General features: G+C 31.1%; 1 protein-coding gene and 1 non-coding gene across 6 annotated transcripts; both read left to right on the top strand.

The window, feature by feature from the left end:
• The first annotated feature begins 2973 nt into the window (after window positions 1-2973).
• LOC125862508 (sulfite exporter TauE/SafE family protein 3-like) lies at window positions 2974-7160 on the top strand. 5 transcript variants are annotated; one of them, XM_049542601.1, is made up of 14 exons: window positions 2974-3066; window positions 3223-3357; window positions 3449-3686; window positions 3790-3949; window positions 4476-4676; window positions 4748-4812; window positions 4905-4932; window positions 5027-5106; window positions 5292-5378; window positions 5495-5545; window positions 6038-6259; window positions 6400-6493; window positions 6639-6779; window positions 6915-7160. In XM_049542601.1, the coding sequence occupies exons 3-14, from the start codon at window positions 3495-3497 to the stop codon at window positions 7001-7003; spliced, it is 1410 nt and encodes a 469-aa protein (XP_049398558.1). In that variant the 5' UTR covers window positions 2974-3066; window positions 3223-3357; window positions 3449-3494; the 3' UTR covers window positions 7004-7160. The 5 variants fall into 5 exon arrangements, with proteins under 5 accessions (XP_049398558.1, XP_049398556.1, XP_049398557.1 ...); XM_049542599.1 differs by having other exon boundaries at window positions 3446-3686; XM_049542600.1 differs by having other exon boundaries at window positions 3000-3066; window positions 3204-3357; window positions 3446-3686.
• A 788-nt stretch (window positions 7161-7948) lies between these two features.
• On the top strand, window positions 7949-8029 carry TRNAL-AAG (transfer RNA leucine (anticodon AAG)). The gene has a single exon. It is a non-coding gene; the product is annotated as a tRNA-Leu (tRNA).
• Window positions 8030-11679: the final 3650 nt, after the last annotated feature.

The following is an 11679-nucleotide window of genomic DNA, read 5'->3' as shown; positions in this document are numbered from 1 at the left end:
ATTAATGCATGCATTAGAACCATTTCATTACTAATGCATAGAAATAGATGGTATTAGTATTGCACTCTTCAATACACAATAGAGTGTATTACTAATACAAGCATTAGTTATGCATAGGTTAGAAAAGTGTATCAAACAAGGTACTAATAATACATCAAGCTAATGCAAGCATTATTTTCTCCAATAAACTCTACCAAACGACCAAGTAACTTAAAAAAAATAGTACATAAAAAAGAGTACCAAGTCTCAATGTTTATTTATTTTGGTTGAAAATTGAAATGAATATGAAAGGAAAAAGAGCTAGCAACCTACCGCAGAATTCGGATATTGTCTAGTCTTTATTTTATTTATATTATTACGTTTGGCGCATTTACTTTTAAAATAAATTTTTATTTATTTTCAGTGATGATATTAGAAGTTTGAATTTAGATTGGCATGTATAATGCTTCTTACAAGGAAAAATTGTTCCTTGACAAGATTTTTTCTATTTAGAATTTGAATTCAAAAAATTATGATTTATACTATTTTTGGACATGATTTGAAATTATGATTTATAAAATTATTTGGATATACAGATTTCTTAAATTGTATCTAAATCATAAATATAAAACTCCTCAAATTTTGAAAATTATCAAAATTTCTCTAATCTTACCAAATGAGTTAATCATAATTCAATACTGAAATATCGTAAGGTGCCGCATTGATAAATCACATATCTCTACAATCTTTTTATAAGTAAATGTTTGTGATTACAAATTTCTAACTACACGTAATTTTATAAAGATTCACTAGTCAACAGTACCATTAACTAACTATTCTTTGATATAATCTTTTCACATAGTACGAACAATCTCTTTATATCAAACATGAGTCCTTTTTTTGTACAGTTTAAAATGATGAATCTTTATTTTATAAAATATAAACTTATAAATCAAATTTTACATTTAAAAAAATTACGACTTGGTATTACAAATTCTAACGCTTCAAAATCATGATCAAATCACATGTTCACAAGTGTTATTGTCGGTACTTTGAGGAATTGTTTGATGTGAACACAAGTGATGATGAAATTATTATGTTGAAATTAATTTTATTGAGATTTGTTGTTCTAGTGTTATTTCTTAGTGAATTTATTATATTTAAATAATATGTATTGCATAATTTTAAAAATAAATTGTTTGCTTACAAAAGAACACTCTACAAGTAGGGGTGCTCACGGTTTGGATAGAAACTGAATCAAATCGAAAAATCGAACCAAACCGATAAAATAAAACCGATTTTATTTGGGTTTGGTTTGATTTGATTTTAGATTTTTAAAAACCGGTAGTATTTGATTTGGTTATGGTTTTATTCGAAAAAATCGAAGAAGTAACCGAACCGATAAATTATATACATATATTTTATTAATATACATACTTAATATATTATTTTTATAAACTATTTTAAAGATCTTATACATATTTTCATTAAAATTTCTTTATAATTTACTTATTGAAAGCAAAAATGTCCAAGATGAAACATTTATTTTATTGATTTCATGTATATGAGTATCTATGACAATTTTTTGTAGGACTGAAAATGTTATTGTCTTTCTTTCAGGGTCAATATAGTGAATTTTAAAGCTTTATTAATAGTAAATTTAGTGATCGAAAGTTCAGTAATTTAAGTCATTCTAACTATTTTTTATTTTGAATGGATTGTTGTCACTTTTTCACATGTTGAATGAATTATTTTTTTTATTTTTGTGTAAGATTAATAATCGAATAACCAAACCAAACCAAACCGAAACCGATAACCTCCAAACCGACAAATGTATATTATATTTAAGTTGGTTTGGTTTTGATAATTTTAAAACCGATTAAGTTGATTTGGTTTTAGTTTTGACCAATAACCGATCTAAACCGACCCGTGAACACCCCTATCTACAAGTACAAAAAATGTGAAAATAATATAATAAAAAAAAATTGAGGGATATTTGTTTTTTTAATATTTTATTTTGAAATAAGTTATTTCGCGATTGTTATCATTATTACATCCAAAAGATAGAAACAACTTATCCACTTCTCATTATTAATTATAAAATTAGTTATCTTAAACTTTAACTAAACTACATTCGTCCATCAAACCAAACAGGCAGTGGCAAAGCTAAGTGCCCAAAGTGGAGCTTCGAAAGTTCGGACAAATTTAATAATTTTTTCATAAATTTATATTTAGTATATAAACTTATGAATTACTTAACAAAATTAATTAATGACTCAATAGTAAGATATGGACGTTAAGATAGCTTTATTATAACACCATTTAAGAAAAGGAAAAACGTGGAGATGTCACTGGTTGATCATTTAATTTAGCATTGATTTATGGTACCACTAATAATTAAAACACCTACAACATGTACTACCAGACTTTCTATATACTCTCTCGCTGTCTAACAATAGAAGGACAATTTTATTATATTAACCCATAAATATATTATTTTTGTCCATTTTTAATTGTTTTCATTTCCTTTTTAGAATTAAATTATAAAAATTTAGATTAATTTTTTTATTATTATATTGATATATAAAAAATGTAAATTATAGTACTTTTTGTATAATTTTTGAATATTAATTTTTTTTTTGTTTAAAATATCGAATTAATGTAATATAATTTAACTTTAAAAATTAATCAAATTGATTTTCGAAAAACATAACATGACAAATAAAAGTGAACGAAGGGAATAATAATAAACAACTCTATTTTGAAAAATATAATAAGAAACTAGCTATAATTAATGATAGGGATAAATTAGAAACTAAATGTAAGATTATCCATTGATTCATAGTGTAGATAAGTATAATTGGATATTTCAAGATAATATGATGAACAACTATTACTGGACGAGAGTATATAAATTAAAGGTCAAAACCAAAAATACACCATTAAAGAGCTTTAAAAAAAGGAGCTTTTAAACACCAAGTCTACAGGCTAATCAGCCTCAACTTTTAAATATTGCTGTAAAGTTACTTGCTTCCTCTTCAAATATATTTACACCAAAAGTTGTTGCCTTTACACATTTTACTTGGGGTAGGTACAATAATCTTGATTTCTTGCTTCAAGTTTTAACTTCATTTACAGGTTTTTGACTTTGTCTAATGTATTTGTATGAAAAACATTGATTGCATAAGTTGCTTCTTCTAGTGTCTAATATATAGTCCAATCAGTTGTTGTTGCCCTTTACAGGATCTTGATTTCTTGCTTCAAGGGTACACTTCTAGAAGTTTCTTACTTGGTCAATGTACTCTATATCAGGTTGGAGGAGTTGATGCTTATAATATATTTGTTTAAAAAGATTGCAGCTTTATAATAGTTAGTTGGGTAAGTGTAATGATCTATCATTTCTTGTTTTCAACTTGTTTTGAGAGGATACTGACTTGGTCAAAGTTTTAATCTTGATTGTCTTAAGAAGGGTACTGGCTATTTGGAGCAAAAATAGAGTGGGGATATACCAATTGATGGCCGAAATTGGGAAGACTTTGACAGGATATGTAGTTGGGGTTATTGTTTTAGCTTTTGCCCTTTTTGTTTCTGCGGAGGAAATTGTTGCAAATGGAGGAACAAATGATGACTTTGAATCAGGCTCCTTTTTTAAGATATTCAAGCTTTTGCTTCATAAGGCTAAAATGCATTACCAACATTTTTGGCCTGTAAGTACACTTCAACGACTGTTCTGTTTGATTGACGGCTTGAAGGCGTAGCCGTTTGTGCCTTGTGGTGGATGTTCTTATTCAATTGTGTTATGTATTTCAGGAATTGGAATTTGGGTGGAGAGTGATTGTTGGTTCTGTGATTGGATTCTTTGCTGCTGCTTTTGGGAGTGTAGGAGGTGTTGGGGGAGGTGGTATCTTTGTTCCCATGCTTACTTTGATCATTGGGTTTGATCCAAAAACATCAACTGCAATATCAAAATGTAAGAATCTATTTTGTAACATCAAATATTTACAATCATCATGCTTGTCTTGTTTGTATGCTGGTTTGTGGTTCAAGTGTGATTTTTTTAAGTTGAGGGGCTTCAAATCCCAGCGGAGACAAAAACTTTAAGCGATTCTTCCCATTTGTCCTAGCCTTGGTGGACAGAGTTACTCATACATGTTGTCCTAGCCTTGGTGGACAGAGCTACTTGATACCTGTTGTTGGTGGGAGGTGGCAGGTGGCAGGTATCCGGTGAAAGTAGTCGAGGTGTGCGAAAGTTGGCCCGGACACTATGGTCATCAAGAACAAAAAAAAAGTTTATGTTAGATGGTTTCTTGTGCTAATACTTCTTGTTTCACTCAAGCTAGCACAAGGCTTGGTTGTGTCTCTGTAGAGAAGGGGTCTAAAATAGCGAAAAAATGGGAAAAAAATCTTTGGAACTATGTGATACTGAAGAAAATTTTTACCATCATGTTTTGGTCCACAGTCCACACTCTCATTGAGCATTCTATTTTCCTTGCCAGGTATGATAACTGGTGCAGCAGGGGCAACTGTCTATTACAACCTCAAGCTAAGGCATCCAATACTTGACCTTCCCATCATTGATTATGATCTAGCTCTTCTTTTACAGCCAATGTTGTTGCTAGGGATCAGTATTGGAGTTGTTCTCAACATTCTTTTTGCTGAGTGGATGGTTACAGTTTTGTTGATCATTCTTTTCATAGGTAATGATGATTCTGCTATGATTCTACCCATATTGTGATAGCAGTTTTTCTGATTGGTTAAGGACTTGCAGTTACATCAACTAGGTCATTCTTCAAGGGTGTTGAGACATGGAAAAAAGAAACCATAATAAAAAAGGTTAGTCTCTTGTACCTTCTTCATGACAGTAATTTGGTTAGAGTGTGTGTTTTTTCTAATAAATTGTTCACTTGTGCTTCTTTTACGTCCAGGAGGTCTCCAGACTCTTGACATCTAGCAGTAAGTTGCTTAAATTCTCTACTTTTTATCATGTAAGTATTAACAGAGATATTTGACTAGTTAGTAATAATGTGGCATTGTGAAACTGCAACAGATGCTGGTGCTGAAGATGTTGTGTACAAACTCCTACCCGGAGGCTCAAGAGTTAGAAATGAAGGGTATAAGACACCAGAGGTGATTTATAACCCCCGTGGCTCTATTCGCTTGACTACTTTCTATTTGTCACTATCAATTTACTTGACTACCTACATGGCCAGTGTCCAATTTTCATTTACATGTATTACCTCATGTTATGTTGAGCATTGAAATACCTTTTTGTAAATGCTATACTCTAATGCTGACTTCTTGAGCTTGTCCAGGTCTCAATTGTTGACAATGTGTATTGGAAGGATTTCACCATACTTATTGCTGTGTGGATCATTCTCCTTGTACTGCATATCTTCAAGGTTTATTGCTTTAAATTGCTTGCCTGTTTGAAATGCCTTCACATTTTCAGGACCACCTTCTACATATTCCTACACTACTAACTTTCTGACCAGAAGCTAACATTTTTTGGGTACAGACTTATACATCAACTTGTTCAACGACATATTGGATCTTAAACGTCTTACAGGTACTTATTGCTTGAGATGTAAAAGAAACTGTCTCTGTATTTTCTTCAAATTTCATTCACGCGCATATCCATCTAAACCTTATGATCAGCAAGGTTTTTTTTATCAATAATTTGATTGCAAGCGTCCGCTCTTATAATATTGATTTGTGTAGCTTAGCACGTTGTGTCTAGGTTTATCTGACATTAAATTATTTCTGTAGCTAAACATGCTAAATGAGATTTCATAGATGCATATCTCTCTTCCTTTTTCCTAGTCAATAGATAGTCGACTGTGAAAGTCACGAGGAAAATTGGCAGAGACAGCATTTAGGTCTTAGAGGTGCTAAATGTGTTATGAGGACAATATTTGGTGAGAAAATGATTCAATGAGAAGATCATTATTGTCCCCTTCCCTTGTTACGGTTACTACACCGACTTGAGCTGCTGCTTTTTGTCAATGTAGGAGGTATTAGCTTCTTCTTGTTTAAGAATATTTCTTTTTCTAATTTTCAGGTCCCTGTTGCTGTAGGAGCTTCTGCATATGAAGCAGTTTGCTTGTATAAGGGAACGAGGGTGGTCATGTCAAGTGGCGAAGCAGTAATAACCTGGAAAGTGCATCAATTGATTCTTTACTGTTGCTGTGGCATTTTGGCTGGTATAGTTGGTGGGCTGCTAGGTCTTGGGGGAGGGTTCATTTTGGGTCCGTTGTTTCTAGAACTAGGGATTCCTCCTCAGGTGCATCTTTCGTTTCTCCTGATAACTCTTGTTTTAGTACATAACTTTCTTATTTAGCATTTGAGTTTTGCTCGAAAGCTTAATATGTTAGAGAGAACAAATTTTACGACTTGCAGCTATTGAGAAATTTGCAAATGCAGGTTTCTAGTGCAACTGCTACCTTTGTGATGATATTCTCGTCCTCCATGTCCGTAATACAATATTACCTGATAGGACGGTTTCCAGTACCGTATGGTAAGGAAAACTTGAAAATCTTCATTGGTTTTTATTATTGGGAGTTGAGCAATTATATATTGAGCTCCTCATTGGAAGAGGAAACTTGTAGTCTTGGGCGTTTTTTTTCTTTTCTTAACCACTTTATTTTATCACTATCTTGCAGCCATGTATTTTGTTGCTGTGGCTACTGTTTCTGCCTTGGTAGGACAACATGTCGTACGAAAAATAATTAGCATAGTTGGTAGAGCATCTGTAATCATCTTTATTTTGGCCTTCACAATCTTTGTTAGCGCACTCTCATTAGGCAAGTTCCTTTTCTTTTCATTTCGCTTCATATTTTGAGCTATATGAAGCTGTCTCTATCAATTAACTATGATTCATTCCCGCACTAGTTGTTGTCACAGTTTTGATCTTGTTGTCTACACGTATTTGGTTACAGGTGGTGTTGGCATAGCAGACACGATTAGAAAGATCAAGGAAGGGCAACATATGGGGTTTGATAACATATGTGCATATAATCCTGTATAACTAGTGTCTTTCTGGACTTGTTGCAACAGATTTTGACTTTAGGTGATTCGATTCACATATGTTTAGTTGGATGATAAACACTTTGGCGATTTTGAGGCTGCTAGTTAGGAGGGTTCTGTTTTCAAACTTACCACATAATAGATCTTCATTCCTTCTACTTTCATCACTAGTTCATGTAATGTTGACTAAGCCGTGTATATAGTTCATGAAAATGTTGAACTATCCTCCATTCGTGTAACTTTCTATACCGATGACAGGATGTATATAGCTCTCTATTCCTTCAACTTTCACCAGTAATTCATATTCATGAACTCTTATCACCTCTGAATCTATATGCAGTATAATAAGTCTCTTATTTGAGTTCTTCAAAGCAAACTTGCTAGCAGTGCTGATCATGGTCTTGTGCTTTCTAATTCTTGTTGATGAATACTGTCAACAGTTTTCACACTAGTTTGGACTTTTGGTGTGTTATGGATTTCATCTGTGGTCTTTTTCCGCCTGTCACTAATCACTAAGTCATAACCTTGGATGCAATGATACCGGGTTTTGACGGGTCATATGCCAAGTAGTAGTGTGTGGGATAATCATCAATCTGCAGATTGTTAAGAGCATAGACAACTTTACTGTGTGTTTTACTTTCCAATTGCACTCTTTCTGGCACTGCTGCTTATCGGCACATGCATTTGTATAAAACATGAGAAACATTCTAGGCAGTTAATGAGTGAAATCATTATAAATGAGGAATGCTACCATTTCAAGATTTGACAATAAGTTGGTGCAATTATGCACCATGGTGTGATATGTGAACAACAATAGACAAAAAATCAAATTTAGTGCAGTAAAGAAAATTATTGTATCAAGTTTATATCACTAGTATTACTCTCATGAATTTGTTCCAACTGGAAACTTAGATTATAAAAATATGTGGCAGTAAGGATCACAGATGTTGAGATGGCCGAGTTGGTCTAAGGCGCCAGATTAAGGTTCTGGTCCGAAAGGGCGTGGGTTCAAATCCCACTCTCAACATCAACAATTTTCAATTTTTTTGGGCTTTTGATGATAAATATATGTCAATTTTTACGTAATTATAATCGTTCCTAATCCATTTCCAAAAATATTGAATTTGTTATATTAAAAATAATATAGTAGACTTTTCATTTATTTATTCAAAAAAGGCAATGGGTTTGAATTTAGGGTAAATTCTATGAATTACCTTAGCTTAAATATGAGCTCTAAGCTCAACTTAAAATAAAAACAGTGAAAAATGGCTTTAGCTAGATTCGAACTCAAATCTAGTGGGTTTGAAGGTAAATTCTACGAATTACATTAGCTTAAATATGAGCTCTAAGCTCAACTTAAAATAAAAACAGTGAAAAATGGCTTTAGCTAGATTCAAACTCAAATTTCATGGGTGATTTCTCTAGCTTGTATCAATGGCACAAAGGCACTCATATGCTATTCATGAGTGCACTGTTAAATTATCCTAGTTTCTATTAGTTTCTCAAGGTAGATATATATATATATACATGGTTTTTTCCGAATTACGAATATACGCATACCCTCTAGGTGTGGGTCCGCCTCTGCATCTGATAGTTCAAATATAAAATTCATAAAAGTGAAACTCAAAATGTATTTTTGACCTTTCACTCTAATATTTACTCATGCAATTTATTTGGCCCCAACATGTCAAATTCATGCCTTCCCTAATCTTGTCATCATTCAATCTTGCTTGAGTTCTCAAATCAAACCCATTCATGCCTTGCATCATTTTCTTTGCTTGCAAGTTACAAGTTTTCAAGGAATAAATAAGATTATTAGGGTCTACTGGACCACATGATCTCAACTCAACATCCATTTTCTTTCCCTTTTTGGTTTTCAAATAAATGATATTTATACTTTTTCTCTGTTTTGTTCAATGGATCTTAAAATATGATTCATTTTATATCATGTATACTAAAATATCAGTCAATAACTATCATTTGAGATGAAGAGAGGTGGTAAAAGAGGTAAGCTTATTGAGTTTAGTTACTAATAATGTACAAGAGAAGGTTCTTGAATTAAATACATAGATATTTTAATTTGATTTCAATTTACAACTGAACACTTTAATTTGAGAATGCATAATTAGACACTTTAATTCGTCCTTAACATGTCTTGTGGACACTCCAGTTGACGTGATATATAAATATTGAAAGTATTTAAAAGATCATTTTATAAGTTAAAATGTTTAACTAACACAGTGAAAATGAGAAATATTTAAAATATGCATCTTCAAAATCAAAGTATTTTGTTGTCAATTAAGATCAAACTAAGATATTTATCTATACCAAATATTGCTAAAATATCCTATGAAAATATTCTCCTATTCTAGTTCATTGAATCTCGACATATTATTTTCAATGCTTTCATTTCCTTCTTTCGAGGAAAAAAAAAATCTCGGCATATTATGATTTATATTAGGGTTAAAAGGTAAAATACACATTTAAATCATTTCAGTAATTTGAATTATTAAGTGTGTGAGTTTTCTGCGTGAATTATCACTCGATAGTTAGTGAAATACGCCTTCACTAATTTTTTATGATGTGTGTACACTCTCTTTTGTCTAAAATTTTTGTTACATGGCACTCCACGTGTAAAAAATAAAATTCATCGTAACAATTTTAAATAAATTAGTATTAGGTTAAAAGTTGAGGTTAAAGGTTAAAGGTTAAAATCATCACCATATAAATTGGTTTATTCTAACTGTGACATCCACCATCTTCTTCTCCACATTTTAATTGTGGTCTCGTCTTTGCCATGACATCGATATATCCGACTTGAAAAGGGAGAGTTTAGAATTTTTAAAAAGTCAATTAAAAATATATTTAAAAAATAATATATCAACAAATAAAAACGTTATATATACCATGTGGACAAATATTTCATGGATATAAACATTTCTAGACAAACATTAGGCCTAGTGTCTAGGTATATTTCGTTAATTATTGGATCATAATTCAGGTACAAAGCTAACACTCTTAATAGTTCATATATGAAATTACTCAATAAAGTGAAATAATTTATGTGTATATTTGATAAATATTTAACTCTTTTTTCTTACTATATCCACGACTGTAATAATTTGTATTGATATTAACAGAGCTACTCCTTACGACCCATATTAGTTGTTGTCCATATTTATTAGTATAAAATAAGTTACTCTAAATTGTTTGTTAATTTATAAAATTAAAATAAAATTAATTAAATTTCTTAATTTATCATTATAATTAGTATTTTTTTTTAAAGTGTGAATAAGTTTATGATTTCTTCAGGAATAAATTGATAAAATTGCTCTTTTTAATTATAATTTCTTTTTAAAAATATAAAAAAGAAAGTAAATAATTAATATAAGACGAAGGAGTAATGAAAAAAAATGTATATATTTTGGAGTTAATACATGGATTTACGTTTATGCACTGATAAATAGTCGTAATAGATTGTATTTTTTTCTCTCTCTAAGTTATTAATGATATAATTAGTTGACCTTTTAAGTATGGATTCACTTGCATTTTAATTATTTTAGAAAAACAGAGATGCTAAATGACCATAATATTGTTCTCTTCAGTACGTATAAATATTAAATGACCACAATATTGTTACGCTAAAAAAAAGACTCTATTTCTCCTGCTATAGTTGAACGATCCATTTCATAAGAGATCTATTCTCCAGCGTTGTTTCTTCTTTCTCCTTACTTTGGAAATGAAGCAGTAAGCATCTGTCGGTACAAATATCACATACAGTAGCGAATCTAAGATTGTCATTAAAGGGTGTCAATAGTTATAGCAAAAAATATAATTATGAGGCTTGTAAGACAAATATTTTAATGAAGTCAGTAGCGGATCCAAAAAAACTATTCTCCGACGTTGTATCTTCTTTCTCCTTACTTTAGGAATGAAGTTGTAAGCGCATATCGGTACAAATATCAATTCACATAATCGATGTGTATGAATTATTTACCTATCAATATATGAATACCAAGTCAAGGAAATAATAATATAAAAGTAGATACTATTTTTGTTTTCTTAAAGAAAAAAATTGCAAAATCAATAATTGAATTATTTGAGGCCTCAAGGAGTTTATCTAAACATCGTTATCGAGTTGGATATGACGTAGGAAGAGAAGGATCAAACATTATTAAAATAATAATGTTAAAAAAGATGTCCTTAAAGTGAGGAGGAACAAGACACTCAACTTGGAGTCATGTGCCACCCACCACATGTCTCTTTTGCAAATGTCTCCTTTATATTTGGAAATTTATTTATTTTTATAATGATGCTATTCTAATCTTGTGTATATTTCAATTAATTTTAGAATATATTTTATTATATATGTTCCACTAACATAAGTACCGACACTTTTATTGATCGAGAAGATATAAAATAGTACAAAATATGGTGTATTAATAATATTTAAATTAGTTAATATTACTATATTATTTTTTGATTTTAGGGAAAATGCATAAGTATCCCCCAGCCTATGCCCGAAATCCCAGAGACACACCTAACCTTTACTAAGGTCCTATTACCCCCCCCCCCCACCCCCTGAACTTAATTTATCTATAATATTCTACCCCTTTTCTGCCTACGTGGCACTATCTTGAAAAAAATGTCAATATGCACTGGGCCCACAAAGATAGT

Source organism: Solanum stenotomum, chromosome 4, assembly GCF_019186545.1.
Source record: "Solanum stenotomum isolate F172 chromosome 4, ASM1918654v1, whole genome shotgun sequence".
Classification (NCBI taxonomy): domain Eukaryota; kingdom Viridiplantae; phylum Streptophyta; class Magnoliopsida; order Solanales; family Solanaceae; genus Solanum; species Solanum stenotomum.
Note: the sequence above shows the minus strand (reverse complement) of the source record. Positions and strands in the feature narration are given on the sequence as shown.